Raw genomic sequence first — 19,141 nt, forward strand, 5'->3', positions numbered from 1 at the left:
ACAGACCAGCAGTGCTGTCCCCCTTCTTGTAGCAGAATCAGTCATGACCTCCCATATCATAACGTGACTTGGAGCACAGCCATCATATCACTCTCAGAAATCCCTGTCACCTCTCTTTGGATCTCAAGTTTGTGAAGTTTCTGGCTCAGTTTTCCAAATCCTGGGTTTGACCCCTCACCCCAACCACCCCCCTCACTCAGCCAAACCTACCAGTGACACTGCTTCTTTGTTATTTGTCTGTAACCCCACATAACTGAGAGCAATAGATATCAGGGTGTTCAAATTCAAATTCAAATTCAAAAACATATACACTATTGCATTGATTTTAATCTATACTGATTTGTTGCAATGATAATCTTGAATTACTTTCAACTATTTATAGTGAATCTAAATGCCTTGGAATGTCAGGTTTGGTGTTGTTTGAAATGTCTTAATTGCAAATAAGAAATTTCTATGGCGAGCAAGTGTAAGCTTTTGTGCGCCAGGGCAGCTTGCTTAATTGGATTGATAGTGAAAATAGACAGGAATTTCAGAATTTTAGTAAGGTTTACATAAAGGACCTTTGTGGATAGTTTAAAGAGAGTCCAGCTGTGAAACTGTTGACCGCAATGCATAACTGGAGCGAGCCGTTCAAAGTCCATTAACTTCGGTGAGACCGTACCATCCCGCCGGCATAAAATTCCATCTTATGTGTCTGCGTGTGTGTGTGTGTGTCTGTGTCTGTCTGTGTGTGTCTGTGTGCTTATGTCTGTGTGCTTGCGCGGACCCATTCCAAAAATGACTAGATGTTCACTCGAAGTCTAGTTCTATGAGTCTGGCTCCCTTCTGGAAGCAAGGCATCATGGAAGTAATCCTTTCATTGCTTCATTACAGCAGCTGGACAATGAGTACTTCTCATCCTTCTTGTGTATTTATTGCAGAGGAATTATTTTGATTGGTGAAAAAAGTTTCAAAATTGAGCCACTGGAAAGCTCATTTACATTTGAACACTTAATTTATCGACTAGAGGACATGCAGGCGGAACCCTTTATGTGTGGAGTACCTCACCATAGTGGATCAACAAATAATGATCATCACTCGGGCTTTGGGAGTTTGGTGCAGCACCTGAGGGTAATCACAGCTTTATTTCATTGTTTCATAATTTAATAACAAACAAATTATTGATTCTAGTTACAAATTATATAACAGGTTCCTGATTATTTTAGAATGAGCTTTTATCCATGTCTCTAATTGGGTGAAACCACAGGTGATAGAAACCAGACACACATTTCTGAAGAGTACAGATCCTATCAGTTAACACTGCGCACACCCTTCGTCTAACAAAAACTGGAACTTAGGGCTGAATTTTTCCAAAGAGGATCAACTCCTGCCATTGGGGCTGAAAGCAGGAGCCAACCCTGGGGCAGTATTTTAGCAGCAGTGGCCAATTAAGAGGCCACCACACAGGACCAATTGAGGATGGTAGCCTGTCTCCCAGAGCTTCCAGCCCGATCAGAGGGCCAGCAACTAGGCAGCCACTGCTGAGGCTACAGGATGAAGGAAAGGGCACCTCCATGCTGAGGCCTCCTTCAAGACCAGGAAGGCCCAAACAATCGGGAGAGGTGGATTCTTATTGCGGTGGCCATGCCCTAATATGTAGGGGAGGCCATTACTGCTGAGGTGGGGGGCTCCCTCTATGGACCATGGAGCAGCCAATATGGAGGGCCCATCCCTGGAATCCGCTTGGTGGCCACGAGTACAAAATGCCACTGGGGGTGAGAGGCAGCCCATGATTGGTCACTTAAGTGGTTCACTTGGCCTCCCAGTGGCAGCTATTGAGGCTCCTGCTGTTGGGAATATACTATGACGGCAGGAAGACATCTGGCTGCCCTCCCGATGCCTTGCCCTGCCATATTACCAATCCTCCCGTCTCCCAGCCCATTGCCATAGGGCTGGGAATACTCAGCCTTCAGTATGCTATCATAATAAAGAGGAGAAAATAAACTTTGAGGGTAAACCAGCAAGTAATTTAAAAATGGACAGTAAGAGGTTCTTTAAAAATATAAAAAGGAAGAGAGACGCCAAAGTCAGTATAGGCCCCTTAGAGAATGAGGCTGGGGAAATAATAATGGGGAACCAGGAAATGGCAGAGGAGTTGAATAAATATCTTGCATCAGTTTTCATGGTAGAAGAACAAAAATACTAACTAATCACTAATACTAACTAATCACGGGGCAAAAGGGGTGGGAGGAAATAAATATAATAACTATCACTAGAGAAAAAGTTCTAGGGAAACTAATGGGGCTAAGGGCCGATAAGTCACCTGGACCTGATAGGTTGCATCCTAGGATATTAGAGGAAATAGCTGCAGGGATAGTGGATGTGCTGGTAGTAATCTTCCAAGAGTCCTTAGATTCTGGAAAAGTCCCAGGGAATTGGAAAACTGCCAATGTAACACCCTTATTCAAAAAGGGGAGACAAAAAACAGGTAACTATAGGCCAGTTAGCTTAACATCTGTCATTGGGAAAATGGTGGAGTATATTATAAAGGATGTAATAGCACAGCATTTAGAAATGCATAATCTAATCAAGCAGAGTCAGCTGGCTTCATGAAGGGGAAATCATGCCTGACAAATTTATTAGAATTCTTTGAGGAGGTAACAAGCAGGATAGATAAAGGGGAACAAGTATATGTAATATATTTGGATTTCCAAAAGGCATTTGATAAGGTACCACACATAAGGCTACTTAATAAGCCCATGGTGTTGGGGGTAGTACATTAGCATGGAAAGAGGATTGGCTAACTAATAGATGACAGAGAGTTGGGATACGGGGGGGCATTTTCAGGATGGTAACCTGTAACCAGGGATCAGTGCTGGGGCCAGAATTATTTACAATATATATTAATGACTTGGATGAGGGAAGTGAATGTATTGTTGCCAAGTTTGAGGATGACACAAAAATAGGTGGGATGGCAAGTGGTGAGGATGACGCAAAGAGTCTACAGAGGGATATAGACAGATTAAGTGAGTGGCAAAAATGTGGCAGATGTAATATAATGTGGGAAAGTGTGAGGTTATGCACTTTGGCAGGAAGAATAGAGGAGCTGAATATTATTTAATTAGAGAAAAACTGAAGAAAGCTGCAGCACAGAGGGATTTGGGGGTTCTCGTGCATGAATCCAAAAAAGCTAGCATACAAGTTCAGCAGGTAATAGGTAAGGCAAATGGAATGTTGGCCTTTATTTCAAAGGGAATGGAGTATAAAAATAGGGAAGTCTTTCTAAAATTATACAAGGTACTAGTTAGACCACGCCTAGAATACAGTGAACAGTTTGGTCCCCTTATCTAAGGAAAGATATACTGGCATTGGAGGCAGTCCAGAGAAGGTTCACTAGGTTGACCCCGGGGATGGAGGGATTTTCTTATAAGGAGAGGTTGAGCTGGTTGGGCCTGTACATATTGGAGTTTAGAAGAATGAGAGGCAACCTTATTGAAACATATAAGATTCTTAGGGGGCTTGAAAGGGTAAATGCTGAGAGGTTGTTTCCCCTTGTAAGAGAGTCTAGGACCAGAGGACCTAACCTCAGAGTAAGGGGGCACCCATTTAAAACAGAGATGAGGAAGAATTTCTTTTCTCAGAGGGTAGTCAATCTGTAGAATTTTTACAGCAGAAGGCTGTAGAGGCTGGGTCGTTAAGTATATTCAAGGCTGAGATAGACAGATTCTTAATCAGTATGGGAATCAAGGGTTATGGGAAAAAGCAGGAATTGTGGAGTTCAGGATTATTAGATCAGCCATGATCTCATTGAATGGTGGAGCAGACTCAATCGGCCAAATGGCCTACTTCTGCTCCTACGTCTTATGGTCTTATAGTCTTATGCACATTGATTAAGCAGCCAATTTGTTTGTTAGTGCCCTACTAAAACTATGGTGGCAATCTAGCAACCGGACAGTTAAGTCCTCTCAGTTACCTACCTTGGAGCTGACCTGCCTCGACTTCCACCACAAGGCAAGGACAGCTTCACATAGTTCTTATTGGGTTTTGCATGTAAATCTTTCTTTACCAGTTCTTCATTCACAGTCTTCCCATTCTGGCAAAGCCAACAAATAAATGCCGTTTAGAATATATATGTTTTCTATACTTGGAATTAATGTAAATATACACATGCAGAAGTTTGTTCCAACATTCTGTTGTCCAAATGTACCTTAAACTGAGTACTGCTGGAGACATCTCCCATTTTTGATAGAAATCTATAAAACGATATATTATTTTTCAATCCCTTAAAGGTTCTTTGTCTTATATTCTACAGTCACACATGCTGACTAGGAAGAGATAAGCAGGGAACCATTAAGAGCCTTGGCTTTACAACTTAAATAAATTTTACTAGTACTGTATTTTCAAACGCTATTGCAATCTATATTTGTGTAATACAGTTCCCCTGCCACAATCGCAGTGAGTGTGGTGGGTACAGGGATTTTTTAAAAAAAATTTATTTTTAACAGTTTCTGACTGTTTTAGGACGTCACAATTAGGTGTTTCAGAGGAATACCGTTGTTGGGCTGTGCTTTAGTCAATACTGCATTAGGGGTGATAAAAGTTAATGTTCAGATCAATTTTAGGTAATACACTTGAACCATTTTTATATGAAAACTTAGGAAAAACTAGTTTCCTGTTATATAACTGAGGCATAAATTGTTTTTCTTTACAATAAAAGTTAATAACATGGTCAAAATATATGCATTTTACATATGTTCTGATATTGTAGCTGTAAATTGAAAGTTACATGTAAAAATATTGCGTAAATTATGCAAATGACAGAGTTAAGAGTCAGGTGCGCTCAGATATTTCCAGGAAAAAAATTGATTCAATTCTATCTTTATGTTTAACCATTAGAAAAAGCGAGCTGTTTTACCAAGAACCCGTTATGTGGAGTTGGTTTTGGTTGTTGATAATGACAAAGTAAGTGTCAATTTATTCAAATTAGTTCAAAATTAAATTCAAAAGGATATCAGTCTCACTAAAGTTGCTTACTTTTGGTCATGTTTTGTGTTTTCCAGTATAATTTGCACAATAAGAATGAAACTCTGATTCAGGATCAAATGGTTGAAATGGTTCATATTGTAAATGGAGTATGTATGAATTTTTGGTCAATTTTCAGTTATCTAATCCAAATGAAACATTTCTGACTTTGAGCATTCATATAAATTTTAGAACCTTAATGAGATACAAGTTTCCCTATGGTGTGGATTTAAAGCAGGGATGGTTAGAGGCATGAAGATTACAGGTCTTGTGTAAAATCACATCAGGTATGATAGGGATTATAGATGGCAGGCCAAACTTGGTATGGTCTAGAGGAAGTAGGCTGGGTGTCACATGGATTAGAGGAACCAAGTAGTACATTATTTGGGTTAGAGAAATCTGGTCAATGATTGCGGTGATTACTATATTATTGGTGGTGTGCATCATGTCCCTCTATCCATTCTGTGCCTCATTGATTATATTAGATACTTTAAAACAGATCCATCTGCATATGTTCCAGAGCATATCCATTGACTTACTGAAAGTGGGCACTTTAGATTGACTGAATGCCAATCTGCAGGTCCTTGAGCTAGGAAAATGTAGTATCAGAGCAAAAGCATGGGTAGCCAGCTGATAGTAACTAGTCTGTTTTACCCAGACCGCTAGAAAACCAGCTTTCAGAAAAGTGAGGAAGCTGCTCTGGTATATACCTTTAAATCAACATCACTGGGCTGACATGGTGATGCTCCATAACTAAAAATGATTCATTGAAATCTAGTTATTAACTGGGAGAAACTTAAGCCCCAAAGTTAATGCAGGGCAGGAATCAGGGGTGTTGAACCCAAAGCAGATGGTGACCCTCAGACTTGAATTTTCCAAAGCCGACTCCTGCATGAAGCTGGCAGGGACGACACAGACACCAGCAGGAGTGTGTCTTCAAGGGGAGAATTTTCTCCCCGTCAGGGGGGATTGTGTGGGTTTGGCACGGGCAGGTGCGCAGCCAATCAGCGCCATTTTATGTCGGCGGGCCAATTAGTGCCCGCCTAGCGTGACGCGCACCCGAAAGTGCTGAGCACTCCCTGTGCGGGGAGGGGGAGTAGGCCAAGTTGGGGAGTGCGCTCTTTCGTGCATGCGTACGAAAGAGCGCAGAAATCTCCCTGAGGCTGAGAGGTGCCTCAGGGAGATTAATTTCACATATAAAACATTGATTAAAGGGAGAAAAAAATTTTAAGAACATGTCCCCTCATGTGAAACTGTCACATGAGCTGGGACATGTCCATTAAGATTAATAAAAAATTTTCCAACACTTTAAAAATGTTCATGAAACCTCATCCCGCCTGTGGATGAGGGTCCATGAAAAATACAAAGGCCGCCTGGGCTCTTCACCTGCCCGCCAACCTTAAGGGTGGACGGGCAGCTCAGGTCAATGATTTAATTGATTGTTAAATGGCCTTAAAACGCCTTTGACAGTTTGGCGGGCGCGCAGCCAACACTGCTGCACGCCTGCCGAACTGAAAATCTGATTGACGCGCGGTGATGTCAGGATGCACGCCCGATGTCACCCCGCGTCATTTTATGCCTCAGCGAGCGGGCCCCACCCCGGCTCGCCAAGCCGAAGATTCTACCCCAAGTCTCCACCGGGAAAATGAAGAGGTTCCCAATAAAGTATGGGAACAGGGGGTGCAAGGGGTCTGGCCCACTGTGGCCAGGCTGAAGCAGGGAAAACCCAAGGCAGAGGAGGTCCACAGCTGCTTTGTCTGGGCAGGAAGAGGATTCCTGCTCCTGCTGGGCCACAGGACTCTTCTCGGAAATTTTAAAATATAACATTTATTTACCTGGCACTCTCCTGGCCCAATGTTGCTCGGCACCAGCCTTTTGCTGACAGTACAGAGACAGTGTGAAGTTCACACATCTCTCAAATCAATTGGTGATGGGATTTGAATGACATAATTGGGCTGAAGAATCAATGTTCTGTTTAAGCTATGCAGATGCCATACAGCAATGCATAATGTGCTGTGCAGTGCAACAAACAGGCCAAGCACGACAAAGAAAAATTGGTGGGAAGATTGCTGCCAGTATTTACGAGACCCCGGTCTTCATGCACTGAACAGCCTCCAGGCTCCTAAGACCAGGAGTTTAAATTTCGGAGGTGCATGAATGCGACAGGAACATAACCATTTCTGTTAGTGTATTCTGCTCAGCCTCCATTTTAACCAAGGGCTCACACCATTCCCATAAGGTAATCAGGGTTAAAATTGACTGTATAGATTTTGTAAGTTAATTATGCACATAGAGAAAGCACTTAATGCAATAGCTCTTTTCGGGCAGAATCTTCCCAGCCCCTCAGGGGCATTCTTGAAGATGGAGCCAGGAGGAATTTCAAAGATGTGAATACCAGGTTAGCGGGCCGACGTGTTCCTACTCAGCAGTAGCAGGTATCCAATCTGCATAATCATGAGTGGGTTGATCTTCCCAGCAGCAGACGGGTCCCTACTGAGGGCCAAGCCTGGCAGGTCCCTGAAGGCAGCTTGATGGCGGATGGGCTGGGAGTTACGCGAAGCCTCGTACAATCACCCCCCTTCCCCCTGCCACTGGAGCCGCAGCTATCAGCAGAACGACAGCTGTGGCTCCCAGCTATCCTGAGGATGGGTTTCCCATCTACCTGGGTGGCTTCGCAGCTGTAGCCCTGTTTATTTTCAAAACCCCTTCAGAGAGTGCCTCAAGGTGGAAGCTCCCTTGCATTCTACCTTTGGCAGTGGGGCTGTCATCCTTCCAAGCCCCTAATTAGGCCTACAGTCTCAAGGACCCATCTACTGTCCTTAATTGGATGCCAGACCTGGAGATGGCCTCTTAATTGGTCACCTCCTTGGAGGTCCTGCAGGTAGTCACTCTGAGAATGAGAGCGGGGTCGGGACCCGGAAATGATCCAGACTCACGCTCATATCCTATGAACATAAGATTCCGATCTTCCTCTCCTTTAAGCACATTTTGTTATTTTATCACTAAACAGAAATCCAATCATCAATAGGAAATATTAACTGGCCTTTTCATCATCTTTTAGATGTACAGCTCTCTGAATGTCCGTGTCATACTGACTGGTCTTGTGCTCTGGAAAGATAAAAATCAAATTATTATCAATGGAAGTGCTGGGGACGTTTTGGGTAGGTTTGTAAGATGGCGTGAACGAGTCCTGATCCCTGAGAAGAGGCATGATAGTGGACATCTAATTCTGTAAGTTTATTTATGTGGAAAGTTCATCAGGGCTTCTTCTACTCTGTTGCTGTGACTTTTGAGGGACACACCTTTAGATGTATAAGTGTGTGATCCACAATTTAAATTCTTCTTCAGTGTTGCATTATGCAACTATAGTGTGAAGCAACCTATCAGGTGCGCTGCTTAATATTACCTGGCGCAATAGAATTGAACATGATTTGTCAACAATATCCAACAAGTTACATATTTTTCATCTGGCCAGGGTTTACCAAAATGGTTCCAGGGATAAGAAATTTTAGTTGGGTTGGAGGAGCTGGAGTTGTTCTCTTTTGAGAAGAGAAGAATGAAGGAAGATTTCATGGCAGAGTACAGGATTATGTCAGGCTTAAATAAGGTAGACAAAGCAAAGCAGTTCTGATTAGCTGATGGTACAAGGACCAAGGGACACGGATTTAGGTTTTGGGCAAGATGTGAGGAAGGACCTTTTTACACAGTGAGTGGTAATGAACTGGAACTCACTGCCTATGAGATTGGTGGAAACGGAAACGATGAATGATTTCAAAAAGAAATTGGATGGACACTTGAGGGAAATAAACTTACAGGGCTACAGGGATAGAGCAGGAGGTATGGGCCAGATTGGATTGCACTCCAGAGAACCAGTATGGGCTTGATGGGCCAAATGGCCTCCTTTTGTGCCACTATGACTCTATAACTTCAAAACTATGGAGCTCTTCGGTCTTTCGTTCACTCTACAATTCAGGGTCTTTTGAAAACAAAGCCTGGCATCACTTAGAGATTTGCTTCAACTTCTGCACTATGGGTCTTGTTCCTCATCTGGGTTTCTGAATAATATTTTTTTCAAAAGCTCGCTCTCACTCGCACTTCTTGACCTAAAACAAAAGCAAAGCACTGCAGATGCTGGGAACCTGAAACAGAAACAGTAAATGCAGCAAGTCTGACAGCACCTGAAGAGAGAAACAGAGTTAACATTTCAGGTCGGTGACCTTTCATTAGAACTGGAAAAAGTTAAGAGGTTTCACAAGTTTTATGAGAGTACAGAGGCAGGGAGAGGGGAGTGAAAATAAATGGGAAGATCTGTGATCGGGTGGAAGAGATTTAATGACAAAAAGGACGATGGTGCAAGGCCAAAAGGTAAGAGGACAAGTAAAGGAAAAAAAGCAGAATCCAAAAGAGGTATAAATGGAAGTCATGGGATTTTGAGGGGTTGGTTAGCTTAGCTAGCTAAATGGCTGGAGTGTGATGCAGAATGATGCCAGCAGCAAGGATTCAATCCCCGTACCACCCGTGGTTGTTCATGGAGGCCTGCCTCCTCACAATCAGCTCTGATATATTAACGAAGAATTATGGTTGTCGGTGAGCAAGTAAAGCCATGGCATTGTCTGATTTTCACAGCCCTGACCCAGCATGAAGACAACAGTGAAGCAAAAATGGAACTGCACCTCAGGTAGCTCCATTGCTACTCAGTCTAGTTACTAACATTTCAATTGGGGTCTTCAGATTGACAGTCCAAGCTGAATTGTTTTAATCTTGGTCTTTATTTTTATTCTTTTAAAGGAAATGCTGCAATACTTTGAATCATTTACACCATATTTTGTTTTTAGATTTTCCATTCCTCTCCTGGTGATATTGGATAATGCTGAAGTACCTGAATCTGGGATTTGATAGCTCCCTCACCCTAGGAATGGCCATTATTCAATGAGCCTACAATAGAATGTTGCCTACTTATTTAACATGGGTGACCTAATCCTGTCCTCAGCATCAGCTGCTTTTCAGCAGGACTCACTGAACAGTAACCTGGTTGGTTTCCCTTTACTGAGCTTCAAAAACACAGGGATGGATTTTCTCAGTTGGGTCACAGTCCTGATATCAGCCTCAATTCAACCTCCAGGTGTCCTGTCCAGTTAAAGATGGCGGATGGACCAGGAAAGCAGGAGACCCAATAGGAGAGCCCACTGTGCTGTCCAGCCGGCAATCCCACCGGGAATGGTGGGTGCTGCTGAGGCTGGCAGGAGAGTGCGAGGGTGCCTCGAAATGGAGTTGCTCCCAGCAGCATTGTGAAAAATTAAAAATCCTGCATGGTCACAGGTGTCAGCCCAACATTATGGAGGGGGATCCCCACCACAGGATGGCTTGCAGCTGTGGTTGTGGCCATCGTATCCCAGTAGGTCTGTAATGGGGTGAGTGATAGGAAATATCAATGACCCTCTAGCTTGCTGTTTGGAGGCTGTCTCCAGTTAAATGCTGGGCTTTGACCCCAGAAATCAGGAAAACTCAGGGCTGGAAGGCCCGTTTCAGTACCCTTATCATCATTCCAGCTCAAGATCAGCCAGCTTAGTATAAACTCAGATATTGATCATGGGCCTTATCAAAGCTGACCTGACATGTATAATTAAGCAACTTGTGATACAAAACAAATGTGTTCTTATCAGGTTTAGGTTACTTTAAAATACTTCAGGGAGAATTTTCTCCCCGTCGGGGGAGGGGGGGGTTGGGCGGGAGCTGGAGCGGGCGAGCGAGCAGCCAATTGCTGCCCGCGATCGTCTGCGCACTGCCATTTTACATGGGCAGGCCAATTAAGGCCCGCCCAGTGTGACACGCACTCAGAAGCGCTGAATGCTCCCTATGAGGGCGGGGGTGGGTTACCTGAATCGGGGCCTGCGCGTGAAGGAGCACAGAAATCTCCCGGAGGCACAGAGCTGCCTCAGGGAGATTCATTTAAGTGCAAAAAAATTTAATAAAGGGAAAAAAAAATTTTAAGACATGTCCCCTCATGTGAAACTGTCACATGAGCTGGGACATGTCTATTAATTTTATTAAAAATTTTTACAACACTTCAAAAACCTTCATGAAACCTCATCCCGCCCGTGGATGAGATTCCATGAAAAATGCGAAGGCTGCCTCAGCTCTTTGCTTGCCCGCCAACATTAAGGTTGGATGAGCAGCTCAGTTTATTGACTTAATTGAGAGTTAACTCGCCTTAATAGGCCTTTGACAGTTCGGTGGGCACGCACCCGAGTCGGTTGCGCGCCCGCCGAACTGAAAATCTGAATGACGCACCGTGACGTCAGGATGCACGCCCGACGTCACTGTACGTCATTTTACACCTCGGTGAGCGGGCCCCAGCCCCGCTTGCCGAGCCGAAGATTCTGCCCTTCAGCTTTAAGAAACGAAGGCCAACTTTATATTAATGGAATGGGTAACATGGGCACTGGTGGGAAAGCAAAACAGATGGAATCCGTATTTGCCAGAGATTATACAGCATGCCTGATTTTCAGTTCTATTAAAGTCAATGGAGCTGAATATAGGGTGAAGTGTATAACAGGCAAGTGATATGATGCCATAAATTTACATCACTGCCATCTTCAACGTCATCCCCAATATTTCCAAATAACTTGGGCTAAAAATATATGTTTCAATTATTCTTCTGTAGAACCAACATAAATGTGTTCTTAATTTTGAGCAGTCAGATAATCTGTAGAGTTAATTGTCACCAAATCAATTTTTCTGGGTAGCATTACAGTGACTTCATTTGCTTCATTGATTTTTTTGTATTTCAGAGGTAAAGCACAGTTTAGTGGAATTCTAGGCCTTGCCTTTGTAGGTACAGTCTGCTCTCCCAGGCTTGGAGGTGGAATTGATGTTGTAAGTGATCTGCTTTGTTACTTCAAGCTAACTGTTGAATAAGTGGAATATTTAGGGCCAGATTTCCACTCCCGGGGTAGGTAGCTCAAATCTCATCCACCTCGGGGGAAAAGTGTCCCAAATGGTGTAATTGTTGTTCCAGAGGGTGGGGGTGGGTATGGTTATGGGCCCTCTGCACCCGGACGCAGATCGAAGAGGGCCACAGTGGCTGCCAAGTACTGAGATGGGCTGTTTAAAAGGACTGCCTCTGTTCCCTGGGACTTTACCCAGTTGCTTTCTGAAATATTAGCCTCTCTAGCATTTACCCTTCACACCCCGTCACCCCAACCCACTCCCCATTGCCCCTTATACCCTCCATGCCCACTATCCAATCCCTCATGGCCCCTTATAGCCCCTTTGCCAACTAATGCCCACTCATGTCCTCCCTCCACCTACCCTCATGGTCCCTTATAGCCCCATTGCCAACTCATGGCACTTACATGATCACTCACCCAGTATACACTCTGTACAGATCCATTGAACCCTATAGTAATATTGGCCAGGATTTTCCCCTTGGCGATTTGGGGGTGGGACCTGGTCGCCGAGGGGAAAATGACACGGGATGACGTTGGGAGCAATCTCCGACGTCATCCCGGTCCATTTAAATTTTTAGGAAGGCGGGCGGACAGCGAAATCAGCTGTCCGCCCGCTGACCTGCAACGGCCAATTGAGGCCATTGACAGGCTAGTTAAAGTAATTAAAGACATTGGCGGGCAGTGGGCTCCAGATTATTGATGAAACTTCATCCACTGGCGGGATGAAGTTTCACGTCCGTATTTTTAAAAATTAATAAAGTTTATGTGGTCTTTATTAACATGTCCCATCTCATGTGACATTGTCACATGAGGGGCACATGTTAATAATTTTTAAATTTTTGTATTTTTAAAGTTTATCGGATTGTCACTGGTCTCCCTGAGACAGGACTTTGTCATAGCGCTTCCCATTGGGGATGTCGCTGGCCTGCCCACTCAAAATGGCAGTGGGCCCCGTTTCAGTGGCGGGGGTTGGCTGCCTACCCACCGCCAAGCCAGTGGGGCCCGCCCGCCATCCAAGGGCAAGCTTCTGCCCATTATGTGGAACTGCTTAAAGAAAACATCCATTCATAATTTTATTTTTTAAAAAACTGCTGTTACTACAACCTTATAAAAGTGTCAATCACCAGACATTTATCAATAACAGAAACTATAAGGATTCAACACTTCTTATCTTGTGTAAATAAACATTGAGTCATTGACAAAATCAATCTAAGAGAAAAAAGTTTGTAATTCTGTCAATCAAGCAACATTTCCCCTTCTGGGCACTTGTGTCAACAAGGTAAAAGCTTTTATGAGAGTCTGGACTCTCAGCCAAGCTTCATTATGCATGGGTGAATGCATGGCTTCCATACCTAGGGAAACTTCCCTAACGTATTTTACACACTACTGCAACAAGAAAAAGCTTATAGTATAACTGGCAATCCTTTTTTCATCTCTAGCCTCCATCTTCTATATAACCATCACAACTTTTCTTCTCTGTATTTCATTGCTGGCATGGTTATTCCTCTTTAGAATATTTTCACTTGCTACTCTGAAGCTCCAAATATGTTACCCTATATGGCTTTTCTACCTCCCTAAATCCTAAGTACTGAAACAAGATTCACCAAACTGTTTCTGACACAACACATTTTTTTCCCAGAAAGACAAAACTACAAGATTAATTTTTTAAGCGTTCCTTAGCTGCAATAATCTACAGGATTATAAAACACGAGTTTGATATCATCTATTTCCTGCTTTTTGATTTATTTTTTTCTTGAGTCCTATGTACCTTGACCCCTCACATGGATTTCTCAATGAAAAGGCTACAATCTAAATGGAAATTTTGATGCAATGACTACAGTGCAGTTGTGCTTAAATTTTCTTTTCACCAGAAGTAGTATTTAATATTAGATATTGAGAGGGTAGTTATTTGCATAGCTAGTTCACTAATTCCAACAACCCTTCTACACTAGTTAATTATAAAGTACTGTGCCTTTTTGGATCATTTAAAAATTATTCACACAAAGTCCCATGCACCCATCACCCCTGTGATTGCTAACCTACATTGGCTCCCGGTCTGACAACGCCTCCTTTTAAAAATCTTCTTTCCTGTGTTCAAATCCCTCTGTGACCTCGCTTTTCCACATCTTTATAACCATCTCCAGTCCTCTGAGATATTTGTGCTCTTCCAATGCTGGCCTTTTATACATCCCCGATTTTAACCGCTTCACCACCGGTGGCTGTGTCTTCAGCTGCTTAAGCCATAATCTCAGGAATTCCCTTCTTAAACCTGTTCAGTTCTCTCTTCTTTAAGATGTTTCCTAAAACCTACCTTAAGCCAAGCTTTTGGCCATCTGCCCTAAAATTACCTGATATGGTTCGGTGTCAAATTTTGTTTGATAAAACTCTTGTAAAGCGCCTTGAGATGTTTTATTACATTAAAGATGCTATATAAATGTAAGTGGTTGTTGTTCTAAGAGTCTTTTCCTCTAAGCAACCAAATCTATCTCTTTTACCAACTAGTTTGGCGACAGTAATGTACCACGGGCTGCAATAGTTCTTGCTCATGAGTTAGGACATAATATGGGCATAAATCATGATGATAAACGATCCTGTGTTTGTCCAACTAAGCACTGCATCATGTACAGTGCAATTACGTAAGTACAAAACTGGCTGATTTAATATTTTTTATGTGGGTGTGAAAAAAGGAAATTATTTTCCATTGTTTCATTGTAATGTTCAATATTGAATTATAAGAATAAACACAAATAAAAATTATAAGGAAAGCTTATTGTTAGTATGTTACAGTTTACGAGGGAGTCTGAGTTGCCATGGCAACATGCACTTTTACATGCACGTTGCCGTCTGGAGCTATGGATAGTGATGGTAGAGGCGCCAACATTATTTCCACCACATTGCTGACCAGGCATCTAATTTATTCTTATTGCCTGCCATTGGCACGTGTGGAAGGATTTGCAGGTTGCTTAATCAACTTGTTTGGCCGCATTAAAACACCTTTCTTGGCCATCAAGTCCTGGGGTGGGACTTGAACTGGGAGCTTCTGACTCAGGGGCAGGGATGCTACCCACTGTGCCAAGGAATGCTTAAGGAAATGGAATTGTTCTCTCAAGGAAAAGATGTGACTGAGTTAACCCAATTGATGTTTTCAAGATTATAGAGGGAATTGACAAAATAATCCAGGCAAGTTATCTGCTACGATGAAGGGTTTTAAATTTCAGGAACACATTACAAATGAAGAAGTCAGGGAGAGAAATGTGGAATCAATTACCACAAAATGCCATTAAAGCATTTAATATAAGTAGGATAAGAGGTCGCTAGATGTGGTGGAAAAAAGGACAAACCTTATAGAGTCCTTTCTCGTTAGTAAAAGATCCTCATTGAATTGTAAAATGATTCATCACAGAAGAAGGCCATTCAGCCCATCATGCTTGTGCTAACATTTTGAAAGAGCTATCCAATTAGTCCCTTTCACCAGAATGTTTCTATTTCAAGTATTTATCCAATTGCTTTTTGAAGGTTATTATTGAACCTGCTTCCATCATCCTTTCAGGCAGTGCATTCCAGATCATGACAACTTGCTATGTAAAAATATTTGTCCTCATCTCACCTCTGGTTCATTTTGCCAATTATCTTTGTCTTTTAATTACTGACCACTTCTGCCACTGGGAACTGTTTCTCCTTATTTGCTCTATCAAAACCCGTCATGCTTTTGAACACCTCTATTAAATCTCCTTTAACCTTTGCTACTCTCAGGAGAATCAAGTCTGCTTCCTTAGTCTCTCCACGGAACTGATCTGCAGTATTAATTTAATACACCAAGCAGTAGTAATTACAGCTGTCCTTTAAATAAATATGGTGATCAATGTCTTGAATGTCATTGTTCAAAACAATTGCTTCGGGTGAGAATTAGTAGGAATGAATTACTTATGTATATTTCAAATGTCATTTTATTACAGGGGTTCCAAGAATTTCAGTAGCTGCAGTCAGGGTGATTTTGTAAAGTTGATTGAGAGAGGAGGTGGACTATGTCTTCAAAATGAACCTAACCCAGAAGATCAGTATTCCCTACCTTCCTGTGGCAATTATATTGTTGATGAAGGAGAGCAATGTGACTGCGGTACACCACAGGTTAAATTTCAATCTCATTATATTTTTTTCCAATTCATTTTTTAGAAACCACTTATTTTGTCCACTTCAAATTTAAGGACAAAATATAGGCCCTTCTATTTATGATTTTTCCAATGCTCTCTTGACCAGCCTCCATTCTTGACCCTTCATAAATTTAAACTCATCTAAACCTCTGCTGTTCATATCCCCTCCTCACCCTTGTTCTTGATCAACTATATTGGATGCCAATCCCCAATGCGCTAAATTTAAAATTCTTCTCCTTGTATTTAAACCTCTCCATGGCCTCATCTCTACACCCCCTCAGCTGTACAACCTTCATGAGCCCTACAAATCCCTTCACCCTCAAACTCTCTCTTGCTCTGACTCTGCCCTTGGAAATTCCCTTCTCGCTTTGCCTCACTCTAGGCATCTCTGGCTTAAGCTGCCAAGGCCTAGGGAATTCCCTCCTTAAACTCATCTGCCTTCCCATCCGCTCTCTTCCTTTAAATCCATCGTTAAAACCCACCTCCTTGACCAAGCTTTTGACCATCCCACTTAAGAGCTTCATCTCTTTTCCTTCTGCCTCTGTAAAGTCTCATGGGACATTTTTCAATGTCAAAGGCACTATCTAAATATACGCTCTAGTTGTCAATGTGATAGTGAACAGAACCTAAAGAAGATCAAAAACTGAACTGACTAATCATCAAGAAATGATATTGAAAAATAGTACCTTGCCAATTCATCCAAGAGGGATTAAACTGTTAGTTCAACCAATAATCAAACAGAGCAAGCAATTAAATATAAAACTGTATATTTTTTGTACCTTAACTGATGATATTTTATTAAATGAAATTGGGTAATCTGATTTGTGTTATTTCCTTGTTTCTTCACTGCTGCAGTATTGTATATGACAGTCATATGGTATGTGCAGTGACCCCACTGTAGAGTTTAAAAAAACTTTGTTAAGCTCAAACACTTAAATGCAATTTACAACTAGATCATATTTTAGGAACTTTATAAATCAGTCTTCTCATTTCCATTGTTATTACCTTTCACTTTCTTTTCTCTAGAAATGCAGTAATCCTTGTTGTAATGCAGCCACTTGTACTCTAACATCAGGGTCACAATGTGGAGATGGGAAGTGCTGTGAGAACTGCAAAGTAAGTAAACTGGATCTGCTGTAAAGGTAACAGTCTCAGACTTGTAAAGTTACAATAGAAAAATATGCTTTTTATATTTTGATGGATAGACACTGAGAATAAGGCACTCACCAGATTTTCCTCACAGATGCAACTTTCTTCCATCACAATGCATTTATCTACAACCTCACAGAAAACTCACAACAGTGCAATTAAATTCACACTTCCTGTAATAAAATATAATTCCCATTATAAGAGACCCATGAACAGATGTAAAGAGGGAAAGAAGTTTTCAATATAAAATTTTACAAGCATTTTCTCTTTTTGCTCAAGATTTCCAGCATTGGCACTTTTCTCCTTTATACTTCTCATGATAAAATAATGCTGCTTTAACTTATCTGGCTTTGAATTATTTTCCTTGTCACATCACTACTCTGCTTCTCAGCATAAGCTTTCAAAATTCAATTTTCCTGTTGTAGAGACAGTTAAAGGATATATTCCCAGTAACCAGAGTCAGTAGTTGGCATATTCAAAGCAATACCTAACTTGACCTCCTCCTATTCCCAAGTTGTACACTGGATTGTTTTGCCTGGCCTTCCTTTTCATTATGCTTTGTGTTGCTTATCATTAGCAGAAAAAGCAAATACAGAAACTTTAGAGACTGGCTTTTCCTTCAGGATGGGCATTGATTGGTCATGGTGCTTTGCCAACCAAGTTAAGCTTGCCATGACCCCAGGCCATTTTTCTGCATTGTGGTCAATCTCAGGCACAGGATCTCTGCTCGCTGCAGAGGGAGTTTGCCACTTCCATGCAGGAAATTCTTGTGGTGATGCACAGAGGGCTCGTTAAATCACTGGAAACATTTATTTTGTCATGGTGCTTTGCCAACAACTCCCACATCCCATGAATGAATATTAATTTTTTAAAAATCATGCACCAGAGACCCCTCAAATGCTTTCAACTGTAGAGATTTTGATGACTCTGAATGAACTCTGTCAGAGCCTGTCAGGATTTGGAAGGCACATGAGAGAGAGAAGTAACCCATCCTTCTAAAAATTTCTCATTCAACTAACCGTTGTTTGTCTCTGTCATATATTGCTGATTCCAGTCTTGCTGTGTGTCAGAGGTACTGAGGGGAGAAGGGGGAAAGACTGTGAAATAAGCTGATGTCTGAGGTTCTGCCCTCTCATTATCATTGAAATATGACAAGGTAGTCAAAGAGCAGAAAGCCAACATTCCTCCTAATGCGACGGGGAGAAAACTTTGGAGGCTAAAATCAAGGGCAGGGATTTGGCATTAGGCCTCCCTGCCTTACTTTTCAAGTTAAAGTACTTTAGTACCACCTAAGACTGGATAACCATCCTGAGGGTAATCTACAACCAAACAAAAGCAAATAAATAGAGTGTTAGCCAAATACCTTATAGAATAATAAGTGTAATGCAGAACAATAAACTGGCAATTTTCCAGAAAGTATATCTTCCCTTTGATATTAAACAATGTAGTCAAGGGATATAGGGTTAGAAATTGGTAGTGTTATGATCACAGCAGATGTTATTGTTGAGCAAGCCAGACCCCAGAGTGAAGCCTGTCTCACTGATCATAAACCTTTTTTATTGTGAAAATGAGGAAGCAAAGCTACTGACCTCAAAAACATAGAACTCCAGTAACACCTTTAGAATTCTAAAACTAAAAGATTTATTAAAAAGTAAAAAATTTAAGCATACAAGATTAAAGTTACACAGTCAAAACAGACTTATAGAATAACCCCCAATAAACCTGCTTGGTCAAAGTACACAATTAAACTATCCTCTTGGCAGCAAACCTCATAATTTTTAACCATAAAAATCCAGTAATATTACCCCAAGTCAAGGAATTGCTGTCACCTTAATAAAGGTACAGCTCACGACTTCTCAAACACTTCCACTCTGATGTGGGATTCCAAAA

General features: G+C 41.9%; 1 protein-coding gene across 2 annotated transcripts in view; it reads left to right on the forward strand.

Moving 5' to 3' along the window:
• adam9b (ADAM metallopeptidase domain 9b) overlaps nucleotides 1–19,141 on the forward strand; it is a 77,039-nt gene that overhangs the window by 32,721 nt on the left and 25,177 nt on the right. For both annotated transcript variants that reach the window (XM_078565263.1, XM_078565264.1), the window contains exons 6-13: nucleotides 921–1,110; nucleotides 4,876–4,941; nucleotides 5,040–5,111; nucleotides 8,063–8,232; nucleotides 11,793–11,877; nucleotides 14,454–14,587; nucleotides 15,908–16,079; nucleotides 17,129–17,218. In XM_078565263.1, coding sequence (XP_078421389.1) covers nucleotides 921–1,110; nucleotides 4,876–4,941; nucleotides 5,040–5,111; nucleotides 8,063–8,232; nucleotides 11,793–11,877; nucleotides 14,454–14,587; nucleotides 15,908–16,079; nucleotides 17,129–17,218 — 979 coding nt within the window. The remainder of the gene's footprint in view (nucleotides 1–920; nucleotides 1,111–4,875; nucleotides 4,942–5,039; nucleotides 5,112–8,062; nucleotides 8,233–11,792; nucleotides 11,878–14,453; nucleotides 14,588–15,907; nucleotides 16,080–17,128; nucleotides 17,219–19,141) is intronic.

The sequence above is a fragment of the Cetorhinus maximus genome, chromosome 20, assembly GCF_964194155.1.
Source record: "Cetorhinus maximus chromosome 20, sCetMax3.hap1.1, whole genome shotgun sequence".
In the NCBI taxonomy this organism is placed as follows: Eukaryota; Metazoa; Chordata; class Chondrichthyes; order Lamniformes; family Cetorhinidae; genus Cetorhinus; species Cetorhinus maximus.